General features: G+C 42.9%; 1 protein-coding gene across 3 annotated transcripts in view; it reads left to right on the top strand.

The window, feature by feature from the left end:
* Positions 1-9818: 9818 nt before the first annotated feature.
* Positions 9819-13633, top strand: part of RNGTT (RNA guanylyltransferase and 5'-phosphatase) — a 250178-nt gene continuing 246363 nt past the window's right edge. For all 3 annotated transcript variants that reach the window (XM_030859487.3, XM_030859485.3, XM_030859481.3), the window contains exon 1: positions 9819-10091. In XM_030859487.3, the coding sequence (XP_030715347.1) occupies positions 10028-10091 (64 nt within the window). In that variant the 5' untranslated portion in view covers positions 9819-10027. The remainder of the gene's footprint in view (positions 10092-13633) is intronic.

Raw genomic sequence — 13633 nt, 5'->3', positions numbered from 1 at the left:
GCATTTTAACAAGATCTCCAGGCATTGAGTGCATTTAAATTTAAGGTGCACTGCCTTAGGGGCCATCTCGTCATTTTTCAAATGCAAAAACAAAACATCAGGGGCCTTGTCTTATTCATTGCCATTGTTCTCCACCTGGGACAGTGTTTGGCACGTAGCAAGGTGCCACATCATATTTCGAAATGAAGCAGTACATGAGTAATTGAAATAATTAGCCCTCTCTATCAAACAAGAAGCTTTTTAGGGTTCAAGAATGTGTCTTCATCTTTGCATCCCCTAGATTTCCTCATACACGTCAGCATTCAGTAGAAAATGGAATAGGACGAATGAACTAGGCTTGAGTGCACTTTTGCTGATCCTAAAACTAGGGCCCAATTTAAGATATTCATCCTAGAAGTGAGGCAATGACCTTTAAAGCTATGGGTCTGTAGAATCCAAACCTGGAGTCTTGAAATATGTCACTGGAAACTTAAGATTTTTCCTAGCCATCAACCTGCTGCAATGTTCTACTCTTATTTCCTCGTTTCTCCTAATACAGTGATGCCAAGCTTACCCCACCTCCTTCTTTCCTCTTCCTTTAGCTACAGCGTCCACACGCTACTTGCTCAGACTCACACGCACTTTGAACACGAGGTAGAGTAGGAGAGCTGTGCAGTGCAGTGGAAGGCACTTGGCATTTAGTCAGGAGACACTGGCTGTGTTCCTGCCTGTCACAACCTTTCTGGAGCCTTCGTCTTTTCCTCTGCAACGGGGAAAATGGTATCTTCCCTATCTAATTCACCACGTTTTTGTAGGATCAAATGAGTTAACATAGGTGAAAGTGCTTTTATACATTGTAAAGCACTGCATAGAGTAGGTGCAAAATCTCTCAGACAAATGGATCTCAAGCACACGCTATGGTTTAGTAACTCCCTAGCACGTGGAATATGCAAGGAGATAAAAGAATGTTCCAGTATGGAAAGGTATAGAAATCTAGAGGTTATTTATTTGGGGAACAGGATGCCTTACCTGTGTCCAGGCATGTAATTAGATAAAGATTATGGTTTTGCATTGCAAAGACATAAAAATAAAACATTGGCTTCGTATCAGATGTCACCTAGGAAATCTGGGGTGATTCCATCTGAGATGCCAGGTGTGCTATTAATCAGCAATAAAAAACAATTAATCTAAGAAGCAAATGATAAGGACATGTTGGTGGCCGATAACTGGAAAAACAGTTTCATTCCCTAATAGGATCTGATAGGCTCCAACTAATCTAGATGCAAAAAATATAGATTAATACCAAGCAAGAGTTCCTTTCAAATAGACAGCTACCAGTGAATATTGCAAACTGCAAGCATTGTTCGCCCGTTTCTTAGTGTTGGGACATCCCTTGCAGATGTTAATAATTATCTGCCCACAATAGGAAGGCTCCATGGTGTGTTCTTTCAATCAGCAGCCCGGGCATCCCCTGGGGAGTTGGTCAGAAATGCAGACTCTCGGGGCCACCCCAGTTGAATCAGAACCTGCATTTTAACAAGATCTCCAGGGATTGAGTGTATTTAACTTTAAGGCAGACTGCCTTAGGGACCACCTAATAATTTTTCAAATGGAAAAACAAAAAATCAGGACTTTAAGGGTGATTTTTTCCCCTCAAGGTCTAATAGGCATGGGAGGCAGAGCCTGGATTAGAAAGAAAAGTTTTCCGACTCTGTTGGCGGTTCCAGCATTGCTCACCACCTCACAGCCTGGTTCTTCAGCTTCTGGCTGTGAGGCTTAGGGCAAGTTACTGAACCTCTCTGAGTCTGTTTGCTCATCTATGAAATGGAGATGGTAGCAATGTCTACCTCACAGAGCTGTGAGGTTTAACACAAATTAGAAAATCTCTGAACATTTTGTCCAAGGCATAATTCACATGCAAAGGTTTATTATTCTCTAATGAAAAGGCAGACAATGTTCCACATAATTTAAACAGTAGAAGTAAATTTTTTATGGCACACAGAAGCAGATTGTTATTTATATCTCTGAAAATCTTCATGCCTTGACAGTAATGTTTGGAAAACAATTATTTTTCCTTTTAATCTTTCCTATTTTCCAGTGAAGAAGCTTATATAAGCTACCCTGCAGAGGTGCTCTGCTAGTCACTGTAATTTAATCATCTTGAAGGTTAGGCTGACTTCTGTTATTATGAAAGTGGTGAACCTGGGCCAAATTCAACCTTTGGAATAGGCACCCACATATGTAATTAAAGAATCTGACTCACTGACCTACTTTCTTGGCCACCGAAACAGGAAGGACTGCATTTCCTAGTGTTCTCCTCCATCTAGTGGCAAACATGGTACATGGCTCAATTTTCCGTTACAGGGAAATTATCGGGAATTCTACAATAGGTTTTCATGTCTTAAACACAAACACATCCAACTTCTCACTATTGAGGAGAAATGATCCAACATACACATTTTTAATGCTGTTTGTTATACTTGAAACAATAGGCTTAGGATTCTTACAAATGTACCATACTAATGCAAGATGAGAGTGGGGAAACTGGGGGGCGGGGAGGAAGGGTCTGTGAGAACGCTGTATTTTCAGCTCAATTTTCTGTAAACACAAAACAGTTCTAAAAAATAAATCCAATTGATTTAAAAATAAAATAGGCTTAGGATGCTTGTTGCTGCTTGGAAAGTTGGAGAGTTTCCGATTTGGAACAGGAAGACCAGAGTCATCTTTGATGCTTCTGTTGATGAAAAAATTAGTCAATAATCTAAGAAAGAAATAGAAAACCTTATTCGAGTCAACCTGAGGATTATAAGCCAGGAGACAGTCTTTCAGGAAGCTCTGAGGACTGTTCTCCTGTTAGAGGTTAAAGCACAGTTATAGAAGTTTTTGAGACAAAGGGTTATACATCAAAGTGACATCATGAATGTTTAAATAGTCCAACAAGGTAGGCAGCGGCTTATTGTGACCTCTTATAGGATTCAGAAAGGAATGTCATCTCCTAAGGAGTTACCTTGCTGGTGCCAAGAGGAAACTGCTTTTTTTTTTTTTTTGGTGAGGAGGCATTCCTGTGTCTTCCAGTTAATGCATAATGCAGGTGCACAATACCCACTAAAGGGGAGGGGGAGTGGTTCAAATGGCAGAGAAAATTTTATGTTAAATTTTCCTTTTCTTGCCTTAAAATAATTTTATTTCATCACTTCCCTCATGTGATGTATCCATTATGTCATCAAACACTAAAAAATTAATTTCTCAAGACATTAGCCAGTGCCGGGGAGGAAGACATTTTCCTCTACCCTTCTAGGTTTTTCTGGCTGGTCTAAGAATTAAATTGGCATGAGACAGATTAACAGGAGACAATCAAACAAAGTTTAATAACAGATCTACATGGGAGAGACCCAGGAAAACTGAGTAACTCACCAAAATGGCCCAAACCAGTAATAAACCTTAACACCATCTTCAGCTAAAGACAAGAGATGTTGGGGGTAGTGGTTTGAGACTTGAGAGGGGAGAAAGGCAATTGACTTGAAGATTAAAAAAAGCAAATATTTGGTAAATAAATGCTCGCCCGGGCCATGGAGAGATAATGGGACACAGAGGGGACCTGATCTCTAGAGAGTTTTCCTCACCACATATAGCCCATACCCTTTGTGGATATCTCTGGAGATGCCTCTGTTAGGGAACAGGCTTTCTACCTAAATTCTTTTTTAGACAGTTAGGGGGAAGTTCAAAGTTTCTTCCTGAGTTTTTCAGGCCCTCATTGTTTTCAGCTTGAAGTAACCCATATGCCAAAGAGACATTTTGGGGTGGCAAACTTTGTTCCTCTACACCAGCCACATGTACTTATTTAATCCTTCCTTTGGGACCGTCTGATTAGTGAAGAAAGGTGTTGGACATTACTCCAGACCCTGTAGTTTGGGCATCTCGGAGAGGAATGCCTATGGGTGCACTCAGAAGGCCTGAGCTGTAGGGTTTCCAGTCTCACAAAAGATCCCCTTTCCCCACAATGTGTCCGAGGAGCAATAGAGACCCCCTGGGGCCATGGGAATCATGCCAAGGATCAGTGTCAGCCAAGGGAACAGAGGGTCAGTGACAAGAGACCAGCCTTTCGGGGCTTCCTTGGTGGCACAGTGGTTAAGAATCCGCCTGCTGATGCAGGGGACACGGGTTCGAGCCCTGGTCCGGGAAGATCCCACATGTCGCGGAGCAACTAAGCCAGTGCGCCACAACTACTGAGCCCACGTGCCACAACTACTGAAGACCGTGCACCTAGAGCCCCGCAACAAGAGAAGCCACTGCAATGAGAAGCCCGGGCACCGCAACGAAGAGTAGCCCCGGCTCACCGCAACTAGAGAAAGCCTGCGCACAGCAATGAAGACGCGACCGAACACAGCCATAAATAAATAAATAAAAAACAAAACAAACAAAAAAAGAGACCAGCCTTTCCCTTCACCTCTTTCTTAGAGATGTGTTGTCAGAGGCCCTGAAACCAAGATATAATTCCAGGCACAGAAGTGGGGTCAGGAAGCCCCAAGAATGCCAGAGCTAGCACTTCTCACTAAAGGGTAGCAGAGTATGCTACCCCCAAATATGTCTCTTTGGTATAAAGATTATTTTGAGCGAATTATTTTTTTGAGAAAAGGCAGACACAGGAGAAGCTCTGAAAACAGAGTAGAAGTTACCCTTCTGTCAGGGAAACATATTTATAAAGGAAATCTCCATTTGTGAGGGTGTCTCCTTCTCAGTACCAGGAAGAGAGGGATGACTCTAAAATCACGTGAAACTTATCAGTGAAGAAAGCAGAGACTTAAATCTTCATAACAAACCTTACCTTTTTATTTTTTTTTATTGCGGTACGCGGGCCTCCCATTGCTGCGGCCTCTCCCATCGCGGAGCACAGGCTCCGGACGCGCAGGCCCAGCGTCCGTGGCCCACGGGCCCAGCTGCTCCGCGGCACGCGGGATGTTCCCGGACCGGGGCATGAACCCGTGACCCCTGCATCGGCAGGTGGACTCCCAACCACTGCACCACCAGGGAAGCCCCAAACCTTACCTTTCACTGTGCTTTTCCTGGTAACTTCCCATAACTGGTCTCTCTGTTCCCCCAACATCTTTCTTTTGTCTTTGGCTAAAGATATTAGCATTTAAGGTGCTAGCCATCTCAGCTTCCCTGGGTATCTCGCATCCGCACATGAGGTATACATGTTAATAAACTTATGTTCATTTTTCTCCTCTTTGTCTTTTATCACAGGAGGTCTCAGCCGAGAAGGGTAGAGGGAACATTATTTTTCCTCCTCTAAACGACTGATTTAGCAAGAAGGAATTCAGAATCAGGATTGAGTTGATTTATAGAAAATACATGTGATATCCTTGCACACAGGTTTGTGGCCTGTTCAGAGTTGGGCATATATTTGCACCCCTGGAACTGGAGTCTTTCATGTTGAGACTTTGTTGGGGAATTGATTTTGTTAATTTAATTAAACAAGGAGGCCATTCAGCTGATGTGGCTCTCATGCCGAGGAGGCCTACAGAGACAAACCAAAATCAAACCCTGTAAATGCCTCCAGATTAGGAAACCAAAACGCTAAGGTCAACTAATCAGACAGCCAACGAGGCTTTAAGCTCTAGCCAATCAAATCCTTTCTTTTCTTTGCTTCTGCACCTTCTCTATATAAGTCCTTTCTCTGGCTCCTGTCCTGGGGAGCTCCTAACCACTTCTGGTTTGGCGCACTTCAACTGAAATTGATTTTTGCTCAAATAAACTCTTGACATTTAAAAATGTGCCTCAGTTTATCTTTTAAAAATATGCAGATATGAATTTGGGTCTTTAGAAGTCTGATCACTGAGGGAATACTTGGAGCCTCTCTGGAGAGCAGGTTTGAAAGTGTGTCACTGAAGAATTTAAACCGTTCAAGTGGGATCAGTATTGTTGGTAGAAAGGAAGAAAATAGGGTGATTTTGAGTTTGCTCAAGATATCTCATTTCCTGTATCTTCTAGTGTTACCGAACCAAACTTGGGTCCTGTTTGCCCATGTGCAGGAAAGCCAATCTGCTGACACTGGGTTGTGATGAAGGAAAGTGTGGCATTTATTGTAAGGCACCACACAAGGAGTCTGGGGCAGCTAATGCTCAAAAAGCCCAAACTCCAGACTTCCCTGGTGGTCCAGTGGTTAAGACCCTATGCTTCCACCACAGGGTGCACGGGTTCGATCCCTGGTCGGGGAACTAAGATCCCACATGCTGTGCAACGCAGCCAAAAAATAAATTAATTAATTTAAAAAAATTTAAAAAAAGAGCTGATTAGTAAAAAAAAAAATGTTGTTAAAAAAAAAAAAAGCCCAAACTCCTTGATGGGTTTCAAGGAGGCACTTTTAAAGGCCAGGTGAGGGAGAGGAGTTGCAGGGTGTGTGATCAGCTTGCGTGCACAATTATCCGAATGGCTGATGGTGAGGTAACAGGGTGGTGTCACAGGGGTTAACATTATCAGTCCTCAGACTCCAGCAGGTCTGGGGGGCTACATGCTCATGGTCCTCTGGTAGTTAACTTCTTTCATTTAGTGGGAGTTTTATTTTATTTTATTTTTTTGTCCATGCTGCTTGCGGGATCTTAGTTCCCTGACCAGGGATCGAACCCATGCCCCCTGCAGTAGAAGCACAGAGCCCTAAGCACTGGACTGCCAGGGAGTTCCCTTGGTGAGGTTTTAGCATCTGTAAAACAACTCAGGAAATGTGCATCAGATATTGTTATTAGGTACTTCAGAAAGCAGCTACAGCAGAGGACATGGGGGGAGGGGTCTGTCCAAGGAAGGCCCTATAGAGTCCTGCTTTGTTCCACTAGCAGTATACAAAAAAAGGGAGGGGCGTAGAAGGTGATTTTTAAGGCTTCTATCTCAGTCTCTGACTTTCCAGAAAAACTTCCTTCAGAAAAAGGAAGACGTAGAGCAGCCACATTCCTGGGATTCAAAACAGCTTGTGTGTCTGCAAGCCTGGATGTGCCTCTGAATGTAAGAGTGGGTGTTATGGGTTGAATTGTACCAAAAGATATGTTTAACTTCTAACCTTGTACTTGTGACTTTATTTGGAAGTAGGGTCTTGCAGATGGAATCTTGATGAGTTTATACTGGATTAGGGCGGGCCCTAATCCAGTATGACCGGTTTCATATGAAGAGGGGAAATTTGGACAGAGGCACACATAGAGAGGAGAACGTTCACTCCACAAATGTAGCAAAGAGATAAACCAGTTTTATTATTGAATATGCACTGAACCAGACTCTAATGCAAATCACAGGCAATCCTCTAATGAGATTGCAAGGTGAGAACACTCACCCTTGCAAACAGCCAAGTATACATGATCCATTCCATACATGTTCTCGAGATAAATAATAACTAGTCCCCATGTAAGAGGACTTCGGCAGCACCGTTTATTATACAGTCTTTCATAGTTCATCCTAAATTTACTTGGTAACTGGCTTGGCTGCCTGTGTTAGCTAACTGCCATTATCTGAAAGGAAAACAAAACTTTTCAATCTCTGTGACTTTCAGCTTGGAATGAGGTGTTTTAGGTTAAATTCCCATGGTGACAGGGAGACAGGGGGCGCTATCTTCCTTCATGTTTAAAAAGAGGTGGCTCCCTAGGCCCTAAGAAAAGTTCCTGGGTTGTAAAACAGGCAAGAGGCTCGTTTAGCTGTTCAAAAGATTTATATACATATCAGGGTGATGAGGAAGGATTTACAAATACAAGCTTTCTCAAGGAAATACCCTGGGAAAAGGAAAGTCTCTTTCCTTTTTGTCAAGAGGGAAAATCCAGTCTTCTTTACACTTACACACACCTTTCCTTATGGGCAAAATAAATGTTCTATGGAAGAATTCACCTGTGAAGAGTCAATAAAGAGGAGGCCAAGACATCTTTATGAGAATGTGTTGGTGGTTCCAGGAGGCCAGGGAGGAGACATGTTGGTTCCTCTGGGGGCATCTATTTCTCTTCTTGAAGGATAGCAGAGATGTGGGAGTAGGAGTGATACTGGCAGAAGTACCCATCAGGCAAAGGATTCCTGGTAGGGAGAAATGGGAGAAATTGCCCTCTCACTTGGATGCCACTGTCCTACTCTGCCCTTTATGGTGGGCAGAAGGGAACCACAGAGTCCTCTGGGTCTGTTGGCACTAAGGATAAAGAGGGCATAACTGGGGACTTCCCTGGCGGTCCAGTGGTTAAGACTTCGCCTTCCAATGCAGGGGGGTGCGGGTTTGATCCCTGGTTGGGGAGCTAAGGTCCCACATGCCTTGCGGCCAAAAAACCAAAAACATAAAACAGAAGCAATATTGTAACAAATTCAATAAAGACTTTAAAAATGGTCCACATCAAAAAAAAATCTTTAAAAGAAAAAAGAGGGCATAACTGGATAGTGGTGTAAAAATTAAGCACACACTGCTGCCTTAACAACCAATAACAGCTGCTCATCGGTGGTATGAAGCCTCTGCGAAGCATTCCCTGTGCCTAGTACTGAGCTCCCTAGGTGGACACAGTGTGTGAGAAGGACAGTCTCCAAGGGGAGTCATCCCCAGAAGGGGAAAGTGAAATACTTTTCCAGGACCAGGCTCACCTTTTTCATCCTTGGAGATTTGGGGGATCAAACATTTCACCACTCTGGGTCTGGTACCAACTTCCCCCTGCCAGCAGAGAAGAGAATTGGGCATCATTTGGGCAGATTGCTGATTTGTAAGGCAACAGTCTTGTCAGCAGAGGAGTGATACTTTCACTAAAAGGTCTCAGCAGATATAATGGCAGGACAGACCAGGAGTGTGACCTAACTCAGGCTCTCTCAGAGAGAGAGCCATTGGGCCCTCTCTGTTTCAAGGGAGAATTCTGATCTTACTGAGAGGGTACAGGCATTCAGGGGCTGAGCTGTCCCGTAAGTTTAAAATGCATTCTCCCAAACCTCACACTCTTGCAGTTCAAACACATCACTGGTAGTTAAAGCCGAACTGCTACATTATAACTAATTTGCCAGCATCCAGCTTTATATTGAATACTTTAACTAAATTAGCCTGTTAACTACAGAAAGTCTTACTACAGTACATAGTTTAGAAAACACTCCCAATCGCCCCTGCTCAACTGGAAGGGAAAGACCGTTTGTTTGGTAAGGCAAGTAACACCGTCAGGTAGTGGTGCTCCACTGGGCAATTCCTGCCTTTGCAAATTACACACTTTAGTTGGTAATTTTGAGACTCCCAAATACGCTATAAAACTTTGCTCCAGAAGTGTACAAACAAAACTCATAAAAAATGTTTTGAGATTAATTTCATATGTTTCATGGATCCCCAGAAGTACTCCCACAAAGAGAAATTCCTCATTCCTGGTGCTCCAATCTCTCGCTCTTAGAATTTCTCTAAAGCTTGTTCCCCTAATCCACGTCAGGAAGAACTTTCCAAATTCCCAATCAAACGCAGATCCTGCCGGGACATCAAATTTGGCCGAAAAAGGGCTATCAGGTTCTTGAGCTACGACGGCGGTGGAATGGCCCCCTTCGTCAGTAAAACAGATGCCTTTATGGAATCTGCGGACCAGTCTACGTGTGGAAAGAGGATTTGTTTCCTTTCACTCTCTGGGGTTTCCATCGGCAGTCTATGGGAAATGAATACAAATGCGACTTCTGGTTCCCAATACTACGGCAGCTGCGCATGTGCAAAGCCGCCCTGAGAGCGCTTTGGGTCTGGGCAGGGCGGGGCGGGGCGAGGGAAGACCCGCCCCTCCCATTCGCCTTGGCCTTAACTCCTTCCTATCCGTCCGCCAGCGTCTCTTTCTTTACCTCTGACCTCGGAAAGAAGGGGGTGGGGCTTTTGGGGCGGAAGTAGCGGTGCATTGTGGGCTCGCTTAGAGTTGAGCCCGAATGGAAGTGGCGCGACGGTGCTGACGTTACCGGGTCCGGGCTGTTGGGGTTCGGACACCGGCCGGGATTCGGGTACCTCGACCTCGGGAGCAGAGCGGAGCGCGAGGAGGCGGCGGCGGCGGCGGCGCTGCGAGTTGGTGGAGGGGACGGTTGTGCACGGCCCCAAGACATGGCTCACAACAAGATTCCCCCGCGGTGGCTAAACTGTCCGCGGCGCGGCCAGCCGGTGGCAGGTAACCGGGACGGGGGGTGTTCGAGTCCCCGCGCACCGGCGGGTCCGGGGGTGGGCTGAGTGGGGCGCAGCTTTTCGGTAGTGGTGTTTCAGGACCGAGACGTGCTCGGTCCGATGAAGCTTCGTGGATGAGTGTTTGGGAACCTGGACTGGAGGGGGTGGGGGCACTTCTCACTCTTCAGTAAGGCTAAATATTGCGAACGGGGAGGTAGATAGGAGCTCTGTGTGGCAGGAGCCGAGAACCCAAGAACCCAGTGGGTAATAATACTTTGAAGCTTAGTCAGGAGTTTGTAAACCTTTGAGGGTTCTCGGAAGGGGAAGGGACAAGTGTCGGTTTTGAGAGGAAGGCTAAAGGGAGGGGCAGTTTCCAGCGGTGAAATTCATCCACACTGAGAGTGGAGGTTTTTGTTTTGTTTTTTAAATGATTCTTAATTGAGGACTTTTTCATCTTTGAGTTTGACACAACAGACTTTAAGGTGTACAGTTTGAAAGTGTACAGTTTGATACATTTGGACCACAGGCGCACACACACACCCTGTGAAACACAATTAAGATAGTAAACACAATCATCACCACTCCAGGTTTCCTCCTGCCCTTTGTAATCCCTCCCTCCCTCAGGCAACCAGTGATTTGCTTTCTGTCACTATAGATTTAGTTTGCATTTTGTATAATTTTTAAAATAAATGGAAACACACTCTTTTTGGGGGGGGGAGGTCTCTGGCTTCTTTAACTCAGCATTATTTTTTGAGATTTTCACGCTGTGCTTGTACGTATCAATAGCCCATCTCTGTTTACTGCCGAGTAGTATTCCACTGTTATGGATACACCAGTTTAAATTGGTTTGTCCATTCACTTGTTGATGGTCCTTTGGGTTGTTTCCAGTTTTTGGCTGTTGCATACTAACTTGCTATGAATATTCATGTGCAGTTCTTTGTAGGACATATGCTTTCATTTCCCCTGTGTAAATCTCTAGGAGAGGAATGCATCACATGGTAGGTGTAAGTTTAACCTTTTAAAAAACTGCCAGACTCTTTTCCAAGTCATAACATTTTGCATTCCCGCCATCAATTATGAGAAATCTGTTTGCTCCACATCCTCTCTAACACTTGATTTGATCAGTCTTTTTAATTTTACCCATTCTAATAGGTGCTTAGTACTATCTTACTGTGGTTTGATGTTGAGCATCTTTTCATGTGCTTCCTGGCAATTCACATATCTTCTTTTGCAAAGTGTCCAAATCTTTTGCTGATTTTTAAAATTTGGTTGTTTGTTTTATTTTTGAGTTGTTAGTGTTCTTTATGTATTGTAAATACAAATCCTTTGTTGAATATATGCTTTTAAAAGTCTTTTCTCCCATCTGTGGTTTGCCTTTTCATTCTCTTAAAAGTTTCTTTTGAAGAGTTAAAGTTTTAAATTTTAACTAACTCCAACTTAATGCTTTTTCTAGAAGGTGTTTTGAAACAAAATTAAAGGATTTTGTAGTGAGCTATGCATACTTACTAATTATGTACACAGCAATAATATGTCTGCCTAGTTAATTAATTATTTTAAATTTTATTTATTTATTTATTTATTTTTGGCTGCGTTGGGTCTTCGTTGCTGCACGCGGGCTTTCTCTAGTTGTGGCTAGTGGGAATTATTCTTCTTGCAGTATGCGGGCTTCTCATTGTGGTGGCCTCTCCTGTGGCAGAGCACAGGCTCCAGGTGTGCGGGCTTTAGCAGTTGTGGCACACGGGCCCAGCAGTTGCAGCTCCAGGACTCCAGAGCACAGGCTCAGTAGTTGTGGTGAACGGGCCTAGTTGCTCTGCGGCATGCGGGATCCTCCCGGACCAGGGCTCGAACCCGTGTCACCTGCATTGGCAGGCGGATTCTTAACTACTGCACCACAAGGGAAGTCCCAGCCTAGTTATTTTAAGTTGTTGGAAGAGAAGATTCTCTAGTCATTTTTTAATTCAGGTTTTCTGTTTCTTCTAGTTTGTCAGCTTTTCTTCACATTTTATATAAAATTCTCAGTTAATAAAGCCATATAAATGATGGATAAAAGATAATCTAAAAAAAAAAAGATAATCTGAGCAAGCCTTGGGGTGAGGAAATGGTTTTCCTTAACAAAAATGAATAATTTTTTTTACGTTCTAACCATTTTTATATGATTTTCACTTGTGCTTGATAGTCATTGTACTGTCTTCAGATGAATTGATTACAATTCATCTCACTCTTCAGACATTTTGACGTTTTTTCCCTTGGCATCTCTAACTTACTGTTGAATCCTTTCTTTTTACATGTGGCCTTTTCTATGGAGTTATGAAGAAACCTCTAAACTTAGATGTCTAGCTTCTTTTTTAACCTGGAGCATGTTTCCTGGATCCTTTCATTAGTTACCTGCTGCACTGATTTGTGAGAAAAACAAAATCATAAAGAAGGTCTTGTCCCAGTGAATATTTTTTATTTGGAATTAGGAAAACAGTTTTAAAATCAGAATTTTAATATAATCTGCAGATGGCAATGACAAATATCAGAATACTGACTTTTTCCTAGATGAATGGGGCAAATGTGGTACTGACTGGGGGCGGACAGCAGCAGATAAGGTGCTAAGCTCCAGGCAGCTTAATACTTCTGTAAGAAATAGAGTTGTGTGCTTTTTTTTTCTCCCTCTCCTGGAGATGAAGGGTCAGGAATAAAAAGTTTTTCCTTTTTTGTTGTATTACAGTATTTTGACCCCCAAAACATAGACTCTTAATTACTGTGATCAGTGAGTCACTAAGCTCACATAATCTGAGCAGTTGTGGGCCCTGAACAGAACCCCAGGTCTCCTGACAACAAAACTGAATCTTTACTGGTAATCAATTCTTTGGCTTGGCTTTGTGATCCTTACTAGAAAGTAAGGTGAATACAACATAAAATTCTTGATAAGTCTTTCTGAATTTCCCTTAAAATTTGATCTCTCTAACATTTCTGTCCTAGAAGTGTTCATGACACATTGTGTATTTTAGATAATGTAGGGTTGGCAGTGTTTTATAGTGGTAGAATAAGAAATGCTAGCTATATTCTTGCAAGCGTTAGAGAAAAATAAGGAATCATTCACATTCCCAGTTTCTACCTGCTATTTTCTTCCTCTTTTTTGTTCTGATTAGAAAAGTAATTTATGCTTATTGTATAATTTCTTTGATATTTTGCATATTTAGGAAAATGTGTTATGACTGCTTAAATTTTCTCATTGTAAACATTAGGAGGAATCTTATTAGTACTAGAAGTTCATAATTTTTCTGAATCAGAAAGAAGATGGTGCTAATTATAAATAGTAATTTGTCCCACGCTGAAGTCACCTTCTCTAATTAAACCAGACTTCTAGTGAGAGAGTGAGTACCTGGAGATAGGGCCAAGCTTTATTTCTGAAGAATTCTTTTTTCCTGCTTCTGAGTGATAGATTTCAGGTGAACACTTTGAAGAAAACAAACTTCTGATTATTCAACATAAAATTGTTTTGTATGTACTATGTATAAAGAACCTCCTGGGAACTAACTGGGGGACTATAAATATGATTCA

This window comes from Globicephala melas, chromosome 14 (genome assembly GCF_963455315.2).
Source record: "Globicephala melas chromosome 14, mGloMel1.2, whole genome shotgun sequence".
Lineage (NCBI taxonomy): Eukaryota > Metazoa > Chordata > Mammalia > Artiodactyla > Delphinidae > Globicephala > Globicephala melas.
The sequence above is the reverse complement of the archived record's forward strand: the minus strand, read 5'-3'. Positions and strand labels throughout refer to the sequence as shown.